This window comes from Polyodon spathula, chromosome 17, assembly GCF_017654505.1.
Source record: "Polyodon spathula isolate WHYD16114869_AA chromosome 17, ASM1765450v1, whole genome shotgun sequence".
In the NCBI taxonomy this organism is placed as follows: Eukaryota; Metazoa; Chordata; class Actinopteri; order Acipenseriformes; family Polyodontidae; genus Polyodon; species Polyodon spathula.
This window is the reverse complement of record NC_054550.1, coordinates 31,339,825-31,360,317: the sequence shown is the minus strand read 5'-3', so window position 1 is coordinate 31,360,317 and position 20,493 is coordinate 31,339,825. Positions and strand designations below refer to the sequence as shown.

The 20,493-nt window shown below is 35.7% G+C and overlaps 1 protein-coding gene across 3 annotated transcripts; it reads left to right on the top strand.

Moving 5' to 3' along the window:
- Positions 1-194: 194 nt before the first annotated feature.
- On the top strand, positions 195-18,810 carry LOC121329839 (poly(A) polymerase type 3-like). 3 transcript variants are annotated; one of them, XM_041275730.1, is made up of 23 exons: positions 195-380; positions 2,038-2,211; positions 2,638-2,704; positions 2,877-2,958; positions 3,397-3,506; positions 3,683-3,736; positions 3,848-3,959; positions 7,447-7,536; positions 8,502-8,640; positions 8,957-9,029; positions 9,183-9,303; positions 9,428-9,512; positions 12,326-12,379; positions 12,741-12,860; positions 13,168-13,277; positions 13,759-13,880; positions 14,177-14,313; positions 14,498-14,583; positions 14,872-15,065; positions 15,564-15,638; positions 15,951-16,016; positions 16,427-16,474; positions 16,641-18,810. In XM_041275730.1, the coding sequence occupies exons 1-23, from the start codon at positions 373-375 to the stop codon at positions 16,734-16,736; spliced, it is 2,223 nt and encodes a 740-aa protein (XP_041131664.1). In that variant the 5' UTR covers positions 195-372; the 3' UTR covers positions 16,737-18,810. The 3 variants fall into 3 exon arrangements, with proteins under 3 accessions (XP_041131664.1, XP_041131663.1, XP_041131665.1); XM_041275729.1 differs by lacking the exon at positions 195-380 and adding an exon at positions 387-514; XM_041275731.1 differs by lacking the exons at positions 195-380; positions 16,427-16,474 and adding an exon at positions 387-514.
- The last annotated feature ends 1,683 nt before the right edge of the window (positions 18,811-20,493 follow it).

The following is a 20,493-nucleotide window of genomic DNA, read 5'->3' as shown; positions in this document are numbered from 1 at the left end:
ATGTATTATCCATTATGACTGAAACTTGCAACTTAAAATATTGCATAACACATGTAAGTAATACACATCCCCCGTTTCAAATACCTTATTGCAACACATTATAAATGCAATACACCCATGTCAACAGTACACATCACCTTACCAGCAATAAAAACGCGTACCCCGTACAAATACGCATGTGCGTGCCTTACGTGGAACGTCATTTTACAAGGTTGCTGTGGTAGTGATAGGCGCCATGTTGAGACGAAAAAAAAGAAACGATAACAATAGTGGGAAAAGATAAGAGGAAAAACACATTTTAAAGAAATAAAAAGTTGAAATGATCATGATTGGTGAATTCTTGGGTAATAAATAGTACGCTCTGGAGTTACCATGCCTTTGTAAGTACATAGCAAGATATTGCTTCTTTGAATAATGGAAAGTGTTTATTTCACATTGGAGCAGATCAGGCCTTCTCGAGTTCAACCGAAAATGAAATGAAACGAAATAAAGAAACCAGAAGAGAAGGACGCATGTAATACTCTTCCTTGTAATTCATTAATGTTTACATTTTATACCTGCAGCTTAAAATGTGATGTTTTTTGTTTGTCTTTACGGTTTGTATTCAAACAGAAATTAGACGGATGTTATATGTTGTAAACAAACTGTGTAAAACCATGTTTACATTTTAGAGCTTCAAATAAACATTGGAATTGGTTTATTTTCTTTATTTCTGTGCAAGATATGTGCAGGTATTTAGGAACAAAATGTGCTTGTACTACTAGTGTGAATTAAAAACAGTTGCTGGATAAACGTGCGTGCTGAATACGAACGGTCATAATTTATACGAATTCAAGTTTAATTACATTTTGGAAATGTCGCTAAGTTCACATTACGTTCTAAATAAAACTTACAAGATCAGGTTGAAACGTGATTAATGACGTTTGTCAGAAAACTGTTTAAACACTGCTAGAGATAATACACTGAAGCTACAAGTTGTATTTGTTAGATACATCTTGCAGAGCAGAATGTACAAGTCCAAGAATAGCCAAAATAAATAAATTGTTAGTGCCCCTCACCCCGCTCCGCGTTTATGAAGACAAAATGTTTTACCACGTGGAAAGGTGTTGAAAAATGATTTGTTGAAGTATTACATTGCAATAAACAAAAATACGCTTAACGTACATATAAACTAAGGTGTAATAAAAACTACAATACAATAGAAACTACGAGTTATATGTAACTAAACACACATTAAAATACATTACATTTATGCAGTGGTTATCTAAATGCATCCACAATATGCATGTTATTATTATTATTATTGCTGTTATAGCTTTTGGAATTCTCGTGTAAGTTCAGGAATTGAAATAGACAATAGCTTATGTGGTTGAGGTGTAGTAACCTACTTCCTGCTGCTTGTTATTTTAGCTCTGCGATTTCACAACAGGAAACGGCTATATAATGAAAATAATTGAATGTAAAAAGTACTTATTTATATAGTTTTATAACAATAATAGTAATTATTGTGCTTTTGACAGAAATGTAGTACACCTCTATTTCGGTCATTACATCACAGACCTAGTTTTCTTATGGTATGAAGTTCATGGTGTTTAGTAAAAGTAAGGTCAACTTCCCATGCTTGTCTCATAGTTTGCTAATGCTTTTCAAGTGCATTCTTAAGTGAATTATATATATATATATATATATATATATCTATATATATATATATATCTATATATATATTATACACATATATATATATATATATATAATATATATATATATATATATATATATATATTAAATTTGTTTAATTCGTTGAGGAAAGAACTTGTACAAACTAACTTTAATACACATATATATATATATATATATATATATATATATATATATATATATATATATATATATATATTATTTTTTTTTTTTTATTGTCTCCTTGGATGAATTGAGAGAGGAAACTTTGGGGATGGTATGCTTGTTTAGTTCCCTGGTGACTTGTGATTGACAGTATTGTTGATGACAAAGCTGGTTATTCAAAAATATTTTTTTCAGCCCTGTTGTAAATCAAGTACTACAAGCAGCACAGCAACCCTCAAAACATTATGGTATCACTTCTCCAATTAGTCTTACCCAGCCTAAGGAGGCTGATTTGATTCTGACTCAGAAGCTCACTGAGGCACTGAAACCTTATGGGGTTTTTGAAGAAGAGTTGGAACTGCAGCGCAGGTAACTTTACTATATTGCAGGAATTTTAGAACACCCTTAGAACCTTAAAATTTGATTGAATTCACAAAAATTTGAATATGACAACTAATACTTTTCTTGGATATGTAGCCAGACATCACTGAATGCAGTGATAGCTCATGTTTACATTTTGTCATTTTTTTATATATATATAAAAAAAAAAATGTTTGAATGGTTTTAGCTTATGATACAAATTCACAGTAAGTTGAGATTTCTTAATGAAGTAGTAAAATTAATTTAAGACATGTTTGTTTTAAGTCCTGTGGCTTCATTGATATCTCAGGAACAATATTTTGTTTAGACCTTTTAAATTGTTTTGCATTAGTCATGTGCAGTAGCATAAATTATTTCTTTGAGTGGAAAAGATCATGATGAGCATTACTTTGATCCTTTATTTTGTCCTTGTAGAATTTTAGTCTTGGGAAAACTAAACAGTGTGGTTAAAGAATGGATCAGGGACATGAGTGAAACAAAGGTAAACTTCTAAAATTAATGTAAATACATTTCTTAAAGTTTTTATGTAATCTCTTAAAAGGTTTAATTCTGCACAATTTATGAATAGTTATATACTAATGTGTACATTGTACATGTTCTGATTATGTATATATACCCTGATATGACTTATTTATTTTTTTGAATTTGCATAGCATTTGCCTTCCTCTATTATTGAGAACATTGGAGGAAAAATTTTCACCTTTGGTTCCTATCGGTTAGGAGTTCACACAAAAGGTAACTGAATTTGTTTTTGCATTTTTATTCAAGTGTGACGATCCTTAACAATCACAAAATTAATTACACAAATAACAATTTTAATGAAAACTAGAATAGCAATGGAAAAAATAGTTATTAGGCCACCATTGGCAGTGACTATAATTATAATCTAGATACAGTGTCTACTGTAATCCAGATATGCCAGTTAGCAACACAAATGTAACTTTTGTAGGACTTTCATTTGCAAAATAAATCAGTGCAATCCATGCAAAATAAATCCGTGCAATCCATGTAGACAGTTTTCCTATCTGGTTCATTCTGCTTCAGTTTGCAGGAAAATGAGTTAAATTAAAAGGTTCTTCCTGAAGTAGAACCCATACCTCAGCTGTGTCATGCTTTGTCTTTGGTTTCATTAACTAGTTAGTAATATGTAATAAAGCATGTATTTGGTTACAGGTGCTGATATTGATGCTCTCTGTGTGGCCCCACGTCATGTGGACAGGTCTGACTTCTTCACATCGTTTTATGAAAAGCTCAAAGAACAAGAGGAAGTCAAGGATTTAAGAGTAAGTAACATGGCCAATGCATGAGCACTAGCAAGCTACATTCTTAAAGGGGTCTCAACAGTTAAAATGGCAGTATAGGACTTGCTGTAGGAAATCATTGTTGTATTGTGCAGCCTGTGGACTTTATCACCCTTTTCTTTTTTGCTAACCACTATTAAACATATTATGTTTTTTAGGCTGTTGAAGAGGCTTTTGTACCAGTAATAAAACTGTCATTTGATGGCATAGAGGTAAGACTTGCACTGATTTAAATTAATGTGGAGTTTTACATTTTAAAACCCTTGAAAATATGTAGACTGGTGTGAAGTGATTTGTTTACAGTTCTACCTTCTGTCTTCTAGATTGATCTTCTGTTTGCCCGATTAGCTCTACAAACTATTCCTGGAGACTTGGACCTCCGAGATGACAGTTTGCTTAAAAATTTAGACATCAGGTGCATAAGAAGTCTTAATGGTAAGGCAATTGTTATGTAGGGGTTTTAAAATGGTGTATGAGGAGGCGGACATTTTTTTTTTTTTTTACTAGACTGAGATTATTTAATATAAATTTTAACAAACAAAAATGTATGTTTTTTTTATATATATATATATATATATATATATATATATATATATATATATATATATATGATGATGATGATGATGATGTTATCCGGTCAGTTGGATCCGACTCTCGGCGATTCTATAGACCATCTCTCGCCATGCTTTCCATTCTTGGACTTTCCCTTTCAGCTGTTCTGTGCCTAAGCCAGTGTCCATTTTGAAGGCGTCGAGCCACTACGTTCTTTGGTGGCCCCGTCTTCTTGTTCCACTGACCATTCCAAGCATCATTGCTTTCTCCAATGAATCTGATCACATCATGTGACCAAAATAAGTGAGCCGGAGTCTGGTGATCTTTCCCTGAAGTGAAACTTCTGGCTTGATGCGGTCCAGAACCTCTTTATTGGTGACCTTTGCTGTCCATGGTATCCGTAACAGTCTTTTCCAGCACCACAGCTCGAGAGCATCAATCCTCTTTCGGTCAGCTTTTTTCAGGGTCCAGCTTTCACACCCATACATTGATATGGGGGACACAATAGCATGGACCATTTTGCATTTGGTTGTGAGGCTGATGTTTTTGCTTTTCCAGATTTGGTGCATGCTCAGCATCGCACTACGGCCTAACGCAATTCGTTGCCTGATTTCTGGGCCGCAGTCTCCAGTTCATTCGACCATGGATACCAGGAAGCAGAAATCCTTGACGCATTCGATCTCTTCACTATTGATGGTTATTTTGACTGCTCCATTTCCAGCCGTTGTCATGATCTTCGTCTTTTTGATGTTGAGGTGGAGACCCATCTTTTCGCTTTCCTTTTTGATTCTTAATATGAGGTATTTCTGGCCATCTTCTGTTTCCGCCAGTAATATTGTATCATCAGCACAGCAGAGATTATTAATGTTTCTGCCTCCAATCTTCACTCCGATTTCTTCCACATCTAATTTCCTCATGATCATTTCTGCATAAAGATTGAAAAGAAAAGGGGATAGAATACAGCCTTGTCGCACACGTTTCTCGATTTTGAACCACTCGGTGTCTCCATGTTGTGTTCGAACAGTTGCTTCTTGGTCTTTATAAAAGATCTTATCAGCTGGATCAGGTGTGCTGGCACTCCCAGTTCTTGCAGGACCTTCCATAGCTTATCGTGTTCGATGCAATCTAATGCCTTGATGTAGTCGATGAATCAAATGTAGATGTTTTTCTGATGTTCATGACATTTCTCCATAATCCACCGCAGATTTGTGATATAGTCACGGGTACCACAACCTCATCTGAACCCAGCTTGCGAGTCAGGTAGTTCTGCTTCAATGATTGGGCGCACTGCTGTATGATCTTCAGAAGGACTTTGCTCGCATGAGGAATCAGGGCTATTTTACGGTAGTTGCAACAGTCCCTTGCGTCGCCTTTCTTAGGCAGTGGGATGAATACTGATCTCTTCCAATCTTTTGGCCACCTACTGGTTTCCCAGATCTTCTGGCAGATCGCTTTGATAGCCACTGTTGGAACAGGTCTCAACATTTCTGCTGGGATGCAGTCAATACCAGGTTGCTTGTTGTTTGGCAACTGCTTCAGCGCCCATACAACTTCCTCTTCCAGGATAGCTGGCTCCATTTCCACTGGGTCGTCGTGGGGTGGCTCAGGGTTGTTAGTGCTTGCATACAACTCTTCCGTGTATTCTCGCCATCTGCTTCTGATGCATTGCTGGCCAGTCAGGACCTTCCCGTTCTTATCTTTTATTGCTCCTTTGCGGGCAGTGAAAGGAGTTCGAATTTTCTTGACCTGCGCAAAGAGATTTCTGGTGTGACCTTTTCGACAGTCCTCCTCCTTTTGCTTGCATTGCTGATCCCAGTATGCTTCTTTGTCCTTCCTTGCTGCCCTTTGAAATTCCGCGTTTAGCCTCCTAGCCTCGTCTCGGTCCCCAGCGGCTTCGACTGCTCTTCTTTGATCGGCGATTTTGATGGTTTCTGCCGACAGCCACTTGCTCTTTTTCTCTAGTTTCTTGTATGGTATGTGTTCCTGCGCTGTTTTGATAATCATGGATTGGAATTCCTGCCACAATTCGTCCGGCTGTTTGTCTGCATTGCCAAGCAGTTCAAATCTGTTCTTCACTGCGACTGCGTATGAAACAGGTACCTTGGAGACATCAAAACGCTTTGGTGGAGCATTCTTTTTAATGTTGCAGAATTTCACCTTGATGGTGGCTACAAGCAGTTCATGGTCAGAACCGCAGTCAGCACCAGGGAAAGTTCTGATGGCGAGGACTGAACTTTTCCAGCGTTGACTGCAAAGAATGTAGTCTATCTGATTGCAATGCTGTCCAGGTGTACAGACTGCGTTTCGGTTGCATGAATCATGTATTTGAGACCCTGAGATGGTTTTCATGACAGAATTGGACTAAACGATCACCAGTTCCTTTCGCCCAGTCCACACCGGCCTATGATGTTCGCCTCTTCCTGACTGCCGATCTTCGCGTTGAAATCGCCCATGATATAAATGGTGTCCTTTTTGGGCACCTGTTCCAGTGCTTCCTCGATTTTGGCATAAAAGTGTTTGCTTTCATTTTCTGGAGCATCTGTTGTTGGAGCATAGACTTGTAAAACCATGACAGTTAGCGGTTTTCCACGGATACGGATGGCCATTATGCGGTCGCTGATGGTGGTGTAGCTCTCGACTGCATGGGCGATGTTCTTGTGTGCTATGAGAGCCACTCCGTTTCTTCTAAGTTCTTGATGACCAGAATAATACACCGAAAAGTTGTCCGATTGGAAGTGGCCGTTATCTTTCCAGTGTAATTCACTGATTCCAAGCAAATCTATGTTGAGTCTGATCATTTCTCGCTTGATGATATCCAGTTTTCCTTGACTCATTCCGCAGACGTTCCATGTTGAGATCTTGTGCGTTTTCGTGCAGCGCAGATTCTTTCTTTCATCGCAGGCAGCATCAGCATCTGGGCTTCCTGAAGGATTTCCTCCTTTTGCGTCATAAAATCCTGGATTACTAGCAAATGATCCTTGCTCTTCCCCAGTCACTTTTTGGATACGTATTGGCCTGGGGGGCCTACCATTGGATACCATATTTGAAACATGTGAGAGATTTTCCATGAATTTTCATGGCGATGGTTTCCTAGGGTAGGTCGCCAGGTCTTTCCCTAACCCTCCCCATTTATCCGGGCTTGGGACCGGCATGCAGGAGTAACCAGGTATATATATCTCTCTCTCCTTGATATCAAAACATTTTTACAACAGTGTTTTTTTTTTTTTTTATATGCATAATACATTAATTATACATGTTAACTGTGACAGACATGTTATGAGAGATTAGCTCACTTATATATTTTCTGTTATGTAATATCACATCATGGACTACATACAGTAGTATTATTTATTTATTTCCTAATTTACAGGTTGCCGAGTTACTGATGAGATTTTGCATTTGGTACCAAACATTGAAAACTTCAGACTTACCCTCAGGGCAATAAAATTATGGGCAAAGCGTAAGTGAATTATTTATAAATATGTCTGCACATAAATCGGTAATAAAAGAGTAATATATGTATATTTTACATTCTTACAAATTGGGTTAACACTAACCCACAATTCTCAAATTATTTAAAAGGTGAGATGAATATATGGAGAGACCAGTAATGCATGTAATTGTATTTATTATTATTATTATTATTATTATTATTATTATTATTATTATTATTATTAAGTCATTTAGCAGACACTTTTATCTAAAGCAACATACAGCGACTTGGCGGTGAACTATGCATCACAACAGCTGGTGCAGAGTCATTTGCAGTTAGTTTTATATCTCATCTGAAGGACTGAGCACAAGGAGGTTAAGTGACGTGTTCAGGGTCACTCGCAGTGAGTCAGTGGCTGAACTGGGTTTTAACCTGGAGCCTCCTGGTAACAAGCCCCTTTCTTTAACCACTGGACCACCAAGCCTCCTTAATGTAATGCTGGCTCTATTAGAAACACAAAGTAAGACTTATTTTCGATCAAAATGTTTGTTGTAGCACATAGGGCTGCAACAACTAGTAGATTTTACATTGATTAGCTGGTGCCAAAGGAAAGGGACAGCACAGCTCAGAGAGGAAATACAGTTTAAAAGAGGATTTTTTTTTTTTTTGGAATCGGTTTATAATTACAGAAGCGGAGGATTAAAAGGTTAGGATACAACCTTTTTATTAGTTTAGCAACACCGACTTGTTAGTTTAAATTACACTGGGGTGTGCTAAATTGTAACAGAACAGCAATGGAATGGAGATAGTAGAGCAGGAGCTCACTAGTGCAACACAGCTCTGTGGCACGGCTTTATCAGTGTATACAAAAACAAAAGCAACTAGTCGACTACTGAATTTGCAAACAGACTACCTCTTCAATCAGCTAGTTGTCAACTAGTTCTTGCAGCCCTAGTAGCGCAAAAATCTGACTAAAACATGTTTTCTTGCAGGTCATAATATTTATTCTAATATACTTGGCTTCCTTGGTGGTGTGTCATGGGCTATGTTAGTTGCCAGAACATGCCAACTTTATCCAAATGCTGTAGCGTCCACACTTGTTCACAAATTCTTCCTGGTTTTTTCGAAGTGGTGAGTTTTATTATTTTAAAACTTTAACTGGCTTGATTAATGTGCAGGGTAAAAGTTGTATGGCTGCGGTCGTCAAAGGGTATTAAATTTATACAAGTAGGCTGAAGGTCACAGTTCTCATTTGATCATCAAAAAGTTTCTGTTGACAAGATGGCCTTTGTGCTCAATCTTTTGGTAGTTAAAGCTGCACGGTGCTATCACGTTATATGTTATAAGGGCTGTAATTGATGATTGTAAGCATCTTTCTAATTATTTTAGTGAAAAACTTTACGCTGAACATTTATTTATTTATTTATTTATTCATTCATTTCTTTAGGGAATGGCCAAATCCAGTTCTTCTGAAGCAGCCTGAGGACTGCAACCTCCATCTTCCAGTGTGGGACCCCAGGGTAATTTTTAATATTATGTCCAGATAAAAAAAAAAAAAAAAATGCTGTCTGCAGTGCATAGTTTATTCTCTGACAGTTTTCGTATTGGAAATTCAAATTCGTTTCACAGCATGCAAATGGAAATGTATTTGTTGTATTTTATTTTTTCCCTAGGTGACTCCAAGTGACAGATACCACTTGATGCCGATTATTACACCAGCATATCCACAGCAAAACTCAACCTATAATGTCTCTGTGTCTACACGTGCAGTCATGATTGAAGAGTTTAAACAGGGTAAGCAATAAGAGTGCCCTCAGCATATGTATAACTGGAGTTATAAACATGTTCCTTGTCTGGGTGTACAACTACTTGCACGTAGACTTCTAAATCAGTAGTAAATGTTTTGCATTTGTTTTAGGTCTTGCCATCACAGATGAAATAATGCAGAATAAGGCAGAGTGGCCCAAACTTTTTGAAGCACCAAACTTCTTTCAGAAGTACAAGTATGTATTAAAATGCTTATATTGTGGGACACAAATGGTGAGATATATGTGCACCAAATTATTTAATTTGTATGTAGATTTTTATTTTTGTCATTAATAAAAGGTACAGCATTTTTTACATATTAACTGTTTAGACAGTTAACTTTTTTATTTAACAGACTGGGCATAGAAGTATGTACTTTATGTATTTAATATAGAAGGTAGGTAAACATTGTTTTTATTGATTGATTTTTATGGATGTCTCCTTGTTTGTTTATGTTCTTAATTTACATGAATTAAGCACACTGTATATAATTCTAAATAAAATATTTTAGCTCACAATCTGCACAATGTATTTCTTGTTAGACTACTCAGCAGTTTTTGCATACATTTTATTTAAGAATTGTTTGAAGGGGTATACAAAAAAAAAAAAAAATTACGGCTGATATATTTTTACATTCACTTCAAATGGGATTTTAGTATAGACAATGGAAGTTAAATGCAGTACCCCTTTTAAAGGGAAAGTTTTAAGTTTTAAAGCCCTTAAATATTACAAGTAAATGTAACTGCGTTTTGATTAGTATTTAATAAGGTAGCATTTCTGATTCCTCAAGGTATTTATTGGTATTGTCTTCATTGTTATAAATTAACCCTTAATCACTATTTGGATAAAGTTTGAAACTGCCCTCCATGGGGGTCTACTTAAAAACAAAACTTAAGTAACTTTACAGAAAGACTACCCTGAGATAACTAGTGAAACTGTGTTTTAAATGGGTGTTGTCTTTTTAAAAAAAAAAGTTTTTTACTACTAGAGTTGTCCTTTTTTCTAGATCTCTGTACAGATGTGTAGTGTTGAAAGACTTAAACACAATAAAAACCTGTCATACTGTGCAGTACATACCATTTTGTCCATTGTTCAGTACATCTATCCTGGTCGCTGTACTTTACCAATATACTGTTAGACCTTTTAACTTTAAAGTAGTGTACATTTTCTGCCAGAAGCAAGGCTGGAGTGAATATCACCACCCCGCAGCCTACCTGTGCACTGTACCAATAAACAGTCAAAGACGACCTTTATAACGAATAAGTGACTTAAGAAAATGAATATTTGGCAGATAAAAATTTACTTTGTAGCCTTTGGTATCTTAAATAGTTTACAAAGATATATTGATGTGTCTTATGTGTTGCTTTCATACAGTATCTATGTTAATATGTGCAGATTTTATTTAAAACTGATGTAGGAAGAATTACCAGTCAGTCTGAATTAATTCAAAGAAATGTTGCGTTATATGCTCTTCCGATTATTGTATTGTAATTTACTGTACAGTGTTATACAGAAGTCACTGTAATGATTGAATAAATTAATTTTTTTTCTTGTGTCAGGCATTTTTATTTTGTTCTTAACACCTCATTTAGAAAGTATTGCAGTGATGCAAAAGGCGTAAAGCCCTTTACATTTGTCCTTGTTTGTAAACCGCTCTCAGACTGTGCTATAGGCAGGAAAAATAGGAGTACCACTTTATTTCACTTTTAATCTTCCTAGAGTACCAAGCACTTTTCCTGTTTCTTTTGTACAGTGTATTCATGGCAGGGGTTGTGACTGCTCTCCACTGTAAACCCACAGGGGTGCATTACCACACAGTTTACTGTAGTCAAGAGAGGCACAAACCAAGCTCCTTCAGTTTTGTTAGCAATTTCAATCAGAGATTTTCAGATAGTAAAGTGTGATCTAAATTGGTGTGCTGTTTGACTTCCTAGCATGTCTCCATTTTTTTCCCAACCGACTTGGGAGATGTATTCATCAGCAGTTTACAAACTCAAAATAAGTTGTTTGTACTGCCATTTTATTAAAACAGGTTGCAAGATAAATGCTAATTACTTCAGAAGGGTACGGTACCTATGTGAAGCTCAGATACTTTTTGTTTGTTGGTGTAAAAATTGTAATTATGCCAGCCTGTCCTGTCCTAATCAGAATGCAACTCTAAATTATAAAGATATAAACTTTATCTGTCTCTTGTAACTCTTGTGCAGTACACACTAAAGGGTGATGGAGTAACGGATACAATTAAATGCACCCCTAAAGTTGTGTATCTGCAATAAAATTCAGGTGTTCCTTCAGTACCTCTGACAGAACAATTACCACAATGTAATAAGCTGCTCAGCTTTGGTTCCCTCTGTTGCTACAGAAGCCAGAGAGGTATGGCAGAACAGGGCAAAACATTTATTTATTTATTTATTTTATCTTAATTTACTACTTATAACTTGGGTTCTAATCAGCCAAATGCACCCAAACTTTGGTCTCAGAACCAACCATAACCTTTATAATATTAGTAGAAGTAATAACAAGAATCATTTTCGTAATAAGACTAATTACTTTTTGAAAACCTGGACTTTCAACCTTGTCTGCAGTACTTGTACCTTTCCCTGTGTCTGTCTCTGCATCCCCAAGGGGCGGACTGAGCACAAGGTCAGTGTCATTTTTAGCTTGTGTGCAAAATAATCATTTTGGTAATTATAAAATGTAGTCCCAGTATACATCTGTAAACCTGTCTAATATTGTTTCAGTAAGGCAGATTACTTACGTGGTTCACGTACACACTCAAATATATGCTACAGTCTTTAGCATGTTTTTTTTTTTTTTTTTTGTGACTGCCATGAGTTTACACTTAAGACCTATGCAAAGTGGTAGTGTGGAGACAAATAATTTTTGTTCCTTGAACATACAAAACTGTATGTCTGCCTTGCCAGTCAAGGATGGGAAACAATTTATTATGACTAAAATAAATTAAAGGACGTAATGGAATTGTGCTGTTGTTTTTTTTTTATATTCCAAGGCATTATATTGTGTTGCTAGCAAGTGCACCTACAGAAAAGCAGCACCTGGAATGGTGAGTAGAATAAAAATAATGGCATTATACATGTATGTTATGATTAACTTACGTTTTACCATTTTTAAAGACAATACGAAGGCTTTAAAATCTCAAAATTAGAATGCTTATGTGTAGACCCCAGAGCTACATTTCTCTCTTGCCTGCACTATTAAAGATGCACATTGTGGGTTTCTTTCATCTTGTATTTAGAGCTGCAGTAATATTATGGCTGAGAAAGGTTATAGATGTTATGTTTGGGATAGATAGAAGACTACCATTTTTATGTTATCCAGAGGCTGCATCTGTGTAAAACAAATCTGAACTATGTTGCCAAGAAATGCATGATTGCACAGGCTAACAGTTAATTGTTTCTGTATAGGGTTGGTCTGGTAGAGTCAAAAATCCGTATCCTGGTTGGAAATTTGGAGAAGAATGAGTTTATCACGTTAGCCCATGTAAACCCCCAGTCATTCCCAGGTCCAAAAGAAAGAAATGACAAGTAAGTTAGGTTTGTGCTTGACAAAATAAAGGTAATGGTGTCTTTCAACAAACATTTTTAGTTTTTAGTTTTTTTTTTTTTTTTTTTTTTTTTTTTTCCCCCCTATTGGCGAGCCCCATTTTTATAGGCATCTTCCTTTTTATCCTTAGCTAAAAGGCTGGATATCACTGGTACTAATAAATGTCGTTGTACATACTGTACTATAGGTCTGGTTGCTGTTTTGTTTCTGAAAAGGATCTAACTCACAGGTTTAGGATATAGGTGGATGTATATTTAGTGCTTGAATGATGTGTGTTCTCTACTTCAGGGAAGAATTCAGCACAATGTGGGTTATAGGAATTGTATTTAAGAAAATGGACAGCAGTGAAAACCTCAATGTTGATCTCACATATGACATACAGTCATTCACTGATACAGGTAAGCTTTTTGTTATCAGTTGTTGTTATCAATTGTTTAATGTTCTAAAATATATAAAATAAATGGTTTCATTAATCTCTTTGAAGAACTTGTGAAGCCATCAGTATAGTAGCACCGATTGGTATCCTAGATGCTAACAGTTGTACTTTTCAGCTGTTGCAGGTGAATTTTATAATACATATTTTTACAAGCTTGCTGATTGAGTCATTTTTGGAAATACCAAAATATTTATTTTTTCCCTAAACAAGAAATGTTCTAGACTATTTGGATGACATGATCCAGGTCTGTACAGTAATACTGTCTCCGTGTGTGACTTCTACTGTTCCCATTGGTTAGAATATGATGATTACGCAGATGATCCAGTATCACAATGGTATTGCAGGGCCTTGAGTGGTTGCTATGTGCGTGTAGCTTTGGTCATGTGGTTTTCCAGAATCACTACCAATCCTTGATGGCTCACACAGTGATTTTTATCTTTTAGTTTACAGGCAAGCAATAAACAGTAAAATGTTTGAGCCTGATATGAAAATTACAGCAATGCATGTCAAGAGAAAACAATTACACCAGCTTCTACCAAACCTTGTTATACAGAAGAGGAGAAAGGTGAGAGGAACAGTACATTCACGCTTTAAGACAGCTAGTCTAACCTTAAAAACAAATATTGCCACTAGTCCTAAATACCCGACGTATAAAATTGAAAGCAACCCTTACCCCCACCAAATGCAAAATATGCTTGAATTGTTTAACTAAAGTTTGAAATGTAAGGAGGTAAATAAACCAGGTCACATTTCCTTTTAATAACTGTAATTCTATTTTATAAAACATTTCATTATTAACAGTCCCAATTGCATTGCAGTGAGCTTGCTCTTGTCATGAACATTTATTTATGTGTTTTGCAGCACTCAACTGAAGGCATCAAACTGATGAATGAGAACAGTTTCGATCTGTCATTGGACAGTGACAACAGCATGTCAGTACCTTCTCCAACTGCTGCTTTGAAAAACTGCTCTCAAAACCGTTCCATCAGTCCACAAGGGTGAGATATAATATCATCTTTTAAGGATATATTAGACACATTTCAAGTTACTTTTGTGAGGCCACTGCTACTGTTCATTTTGTTTTGTGCACGGCTTAGTCCTTGGCATTATCTGTTGATTTATGTACCATGATGAAGCAGTATGTGGTTAATTTTTTATTTATTTATTTATTTTTCCTTTTAGCGGACAAAGCCCAACATCAGTGACCAACACTCAGTCTGAAGCTCAGGCTAAACCTGAAGCTGGAGGAAACTCGGTTGTGCCAGGGGGTATGTTTGTCTGATTTGGCTTTTATTTAATGACAATTTCAAACTGCGTGGTTTCTAACACATGGTCCCAAAGCATGTTGCAAATTTCCAGTGATTCTTTCAGAGTCAGTGTAAGTCCCTTCTATACTTGGTGCCAATGGGTCAATAAACATGCTGTAAACTCTATACACTATTGTGAGGTTTTTTTTTTTTTGGGGGGGGGGGGGGGGGGGTGGGGGCGGCACGTGACTTTGCATAAAAATACTGTTTTAATCTAAAAACAAATTCATTGTATTCATTTTACTTTAGGTATTTTGGGTGAAAACATTCTCAAGCCTCCAGCCGCTCCCCTAGCAGTAAAGCCCTCCTTGACCCGAGTTTCATCTACACAAGTGATTAACCAGACCCCGCAGTCTGCAGGAACCCCTGGCACAAAACCTGGAATAAAGAGGGCAGGGTCTCCTTACCCAGAGGAGACCCCAAAAAGATTGAAAGCGGATGAGGTAAGTCGCAGTGAGAAACACTGTTGATCGGTGCGATGATTTGTCATGGAGTGAAACAATTTAACTGCAGTCTCCCCACATTAGTAAATATTTTAATGCCAAGTCCCACCACGTTTACAGCAGAACCACTGCATACATATGTATGTATTTAATAGATGTGTAGATGTGCCATGTGCTGCAGTGCATAATGATAGCCTAACATGTCAACAGAATAATGTCTGGCCACACACTTCTCATGACATGTATACACAGGGTTTCCTACAGGGTTATGTTTTCATCTGATTTTAAAAAGTGATTTTGTACAGTGATTTTGCTTGAGACACTTCAATCCTACAAAATACTAATTAAAAATCAACTGGAATTGTTTATAAGAAATATCTGATTATTGAGAATAGGCATAACATGTCTGAATTCTCAATTCACACTATATTCACTGAACTGAAATACTATAGGCAAATCAATTTTACATTGAAGTAATCATGTTTATTTTTATTTTAGGATACATCAGAAAACAATTTATCAGCAGACATTTGTGCAGTTCCAGCAGATACTAAGATGTCTACAGAAGTTGAGGTATATCTGCTTGTTAAATATATACCATGACAACATGATTTTGACAAACCAAAAAAAGTGATCAATTCTTTCTCTTTACAAAGTGCACCACTAGTAGTGAAATATCCACTGGTTTTTATTTTGATAATTTGACTCATACCGTAATGTAAAAAAACCCAAACATTTTGGTAGACTTGTATATAAGATGTAATGTGGTCTCTTTGTACCCGCTATAGAATATTTAAATGTGTGTGTTAATGAAATTTCCAACGTATAAGTTCCCCCACAGTTTCAGTGCTTAAAATGTTATAATGGATATTTTTCTGGTTATAGGTTGGAGAAGTTGTCAGTTCTACAAATGCTGGTGAAGGTGACATGGAAACTAAAGACAATGTTAAGGTGTGTACAACGATATTTAAAGACAGTTGCTGCTGCCAGTGTGCAGTGATGTATTGGGAATCTAGTTCTTCTTTGCCAGTTCTATGGGAAACATAACCAAAGCCTTTGCACTGATAAATTCCACCTTTTCTTCATCAAAGGTTTGTTACCGGGTTTTTATATGTAGCTCATAGGTACATACCTCTTTGCCATAAACCTTAATTTATAGGGTCATTGATAATGAAGAAATCTACCCAGATACTCATTAGTGACTACAAGTAAACTACTACTGTTTTAATCTTTTCCATTTGGATGTTATTTGAAATAATTCAGTTATCTTAATGTTAATGTCAAGTTTGTGTCTTATGCTGCTTCAGTAAGAATTCTTAATAGAAACTTTAGCTTTTTAAAATTTTATTCACTTAACATAGGAGCTGGGTTCAGAAGAAAAGTTAAATCCACCAATTCCTGCAGCACAGGTACCCTCTTTTACTATTGCACTTTTAAAGACATTTAACCATATAATTAAAGGTCAACTGTATACATCATATTGCATGTATATATGTATAGAACAGGTATGTTTACTGTGAAAGTGCATTTGCTTGTACTTATTTTTTTATATTTCTTTTCAATTGTCTTTTTCAGAGACTGCCCAGTACAGACCTGTCAGACGTTCCCACACTCCCTCCCAACCCCATTCCAGTTGTGAAGAACTCAATAAAGTTAAGACTGAGTAGGTAGAATTCCCAAAGGACCCTGGAGCAAGGACTCCCATATCAGAAACAATAGCCTACAATGTATCACAGACCAGAACATCAGCTGCAGGCAAAAAGGGACCCTGGATGCTGATTTCAGCTTTCTTGATCAAGGGCAGTAGCTATTGTGTTCTGTGTACACATGATGGCAGTATTCCTCAAAGTAGGAATCAGCAGCAACTAATGATGGTGCCGCTGAATAAGAGACGCATAGTGTGTGTGTGTTAATTTTTTTTAAATGTTTGTTTTCCATTGTTTATACTGAAATTACAATATCCATATACAGTACAAAATGCGTATTTTTAAGTATTTACTAGTACTGTAAAACAGGTGCTGGCTTGTGTTATGCTATGGACATGCACTGATATTACACAAATTAAAATACTGCCTACATGAATCATTCATAAAGACCACTGAATTTCATTAATAGTAACATTTCCTCTGCTCATAGAAGATGTCCAGGGCCTTTTTGTTTGTTTTAGGCCATATTTGCTGAATAATGACAACTGAAGCATCGTATTGCCGAAAATACATTTGAACATGTATAGAACATTGTCTCAATGTGTATAAACCAAGGGTTTAGAAAAAAACAAAAATCGTGCTCCTGTATTTTGGGGTTGATCTATTTACATTTCTGGAGAGCGCTGCATCATAACAAACATTAAAAAAAACAATCACAGTAACTACAAACACTTCTAACCTGGTAGACAAATATTTAACAAGTGTCTTTTTCACCTTTGTTAAAGGTTAGGAAACAAAAAGATTACATTCAAAACTAAAGTAAATCTGCCCCTTTGTTTTCATTAAGTAGCTCAGATGTGTTTAAATAATATCAGAATATCAGAATCAGAAATTCTTTATGACTGCAGGTTTTATAAATAAACCACATTTTCTGCAAAATGTATTTAGCTTTTATTTCAGGGAATTTCTCTTAATGATATAAAGATATCCATACATATTTCAAAGGGTACAATTAAAATGAAATGTAGATTAAGCAATTATTAGGTCTGCATTTTGGTGAACAGTTTGAGTGAGTGATTAGCATACACCTGTCCTAGGTGCCTATATTGTTATTATTTTCCCTAACTTTCAGGGTTCTTGATTCAATCAATTCAATATAGTGTTTTTCCGGAATTAGATTTTTTTCAGTAAATCGGGGGATGCTGGTCCTTGTATAGTTGAAGACAGACTCCAGTAAAGTATGGAAAACAATGTTGTTACTAAAGGAATGTGGTATGATTTACCTACCCAGCTAACCTGTGTTCTAGTCGCATCGAGACGTTAAAGCCCTTCTGACTTTATCTTAAATGGAGATTTATTTTATATGTTATGTATTCTATGACTGACATAAAAAGGGCTTGAGAGTAAACATAAAGTACAACCATCTTCAGTGGATAATTCTGATACATGTACATTGTACCTTTCATTTTTGCAGATTTTAAGACAGGTTAAGTTATTGACTATATGGAAAAAAGTAAAGTGGGTTTTCTTTTTTTTTTTTTTCTCTTTCTCTTGCATTAAATAATTTCAGTGAAGGACAGGTGTGTTTATTTTTTCCCTGGTTCTATTAGGTAATTGTTAGCCAGTGGAAGTAATTCCTAATTATCTTTGATTGTAAATTGCTGAGCTGTCCAGTCTGAATACTCAAGAGTAGCAAACACAAGTAGTACCCTTCTTCAAAACTCAGGTATTCAGAAAGAAATGGGTAGTCGTATTAACAAAAATATCTGGTCATTGCTTTTGCTTATAAAGTCGGCTATGTGTACATATTTTAATCAAAATCTGCTTTAATGAACCCAGATGCCTGTGTTAGTAATGTTACATATGTTAGATTGTGTTGGTAAATTAAGGACCACTGTTATTTGACAGCTAATGTATGTTTGCATCAGTACAGAATCGTCAGTTGCACATTTCAACAGCTTTTTTTTTTTCTCCATACAAAATCATTTTGTTGGGATTTTTTTCTGTAAAACTGATTTTGTAAAAATAATAATTGTACTGTTTTTTTTTTTGTGTGTGTTTTTATTCACAAACTAAATAAAGGTTCCTTGCTGCTGGAAGAATAAAGTATGGCCTGTGTTAAACATCTTTCTAGCTACATCGAAGAAAACAAAATAAAGGTGTAATAAACACATTTCTAACTTCCCAGGACTTCAAAGCTCATGTAACACAACCACAAAACACAATGAGCCAGATTTATCAGGATATTTATACAGAAATGCACTACAACAAATAGTGATCAAATAATGTTCCTTTGGGCTGTATGTGGCATTTTAAAATGGGGATTAACAGTATATTCAACACAACAGCCAAGTCATGGCTTTAAACAAAAATAATTGAAAACACAGTTAAGTGAAACATGCACAGTACAGTTGGTGAAATATATGGTGTGGTGGCAAGAACTGCCAGTAGATGGCAGACTAATTCAATCTATAGCACTCAAGAATGTATCAAATTACAAATATTTCCAATGCCAGTTACATATATTTAACATGGTTTATTTCTGACCAGTTATAATCACATTTGTAATTGTAGTTGTATTATATAAAGTCCAGGTTTAATTCAAATGCATGTTTTCACCTGTGCATGTTTATTGACTTACACCTTTGTAGGCAATGTGTTCTGGGATGGGTGAAGCCTTTTGTAATCGTGACATTATGCTTGATATGTATTCCATAGCCACATCATAAGCTACGGTTTATATGGAGAATATTTTGAAGACCCCACTTGTATTTAAATAGAAAATGTGTTTTGTTGCTTAGGAACAGTTTGCCTTCTGTCACAGCAGGGGCCCTTCTTGTGAATATCATTATACCCCTGTTCAGTGAAGACACAACACAGATCAATCTTTTTTGCCAAACTTTTTTTCTGTTTTTTTTTTCTGGTTATATTTATTCCAATACGTTCTAGATAGCAATTTGCTTCACAAGCACAATATAAAAGTGAAATAGTTTGGTCAGACCTATCAGGTATAGTGTTCTTAATTTCAATGTTTTCTCTGGACATGGGATTGAAGTAAACCAGTCAATTTGAATCATTAACCTTTCTTAACTCAAGATTTCTATGAAAAACGCATTCTGGAAAAGTAAAAATAAATAAATAAATGAATAATAATATATGCCCTTCATAGAAAATAATCAGATTTTGATATGTATGTTTGTACTCATTACTCAGCTTTGTAACATGCATAATACATATTTGTCCATAACACAATTTACATTCATGTTAGATACTGTGTTTGTACTTGTATAATCTAAGGGGCTGTTAATAGTGGGGACGGAAGCCCTTGTAGAAACATCAGGTACAGTACAAGTTTGCACAGTGGCTGGCACCCCATGCTGATTTGCCAATATGCCTCAACTCCACTGCTGCTGCTGATAGATGTTGCATCTCTGTGGGTCTTTTCCTGCTTAAACAGAATGTAATAAATAACTGGCGAAGAGGAGCTGTCCTTGTTAGGAGCTAGAAATTTATTTTTTTCTGTTTTTAATTACAAATGGTTATTTGAGAAAACACTTAACAATTGGAGTAAGCTGAAATATCGAGCTAGTTTGCCCCAATAACAACTAATGGGATTTCTCCCTTTACTAATTACTTTTAAAACTGCTTTAAAAGCTGCTTGAGGAACCATCAAAAAGTGTATTTTTGAAGACATGTGGTGAAGTTGCTGAAAGAAATGGAGGGTCACTTTACTCAACAATAACAGCTAATTCCACAGATGAGGAATGCATCTGTAGCATTCT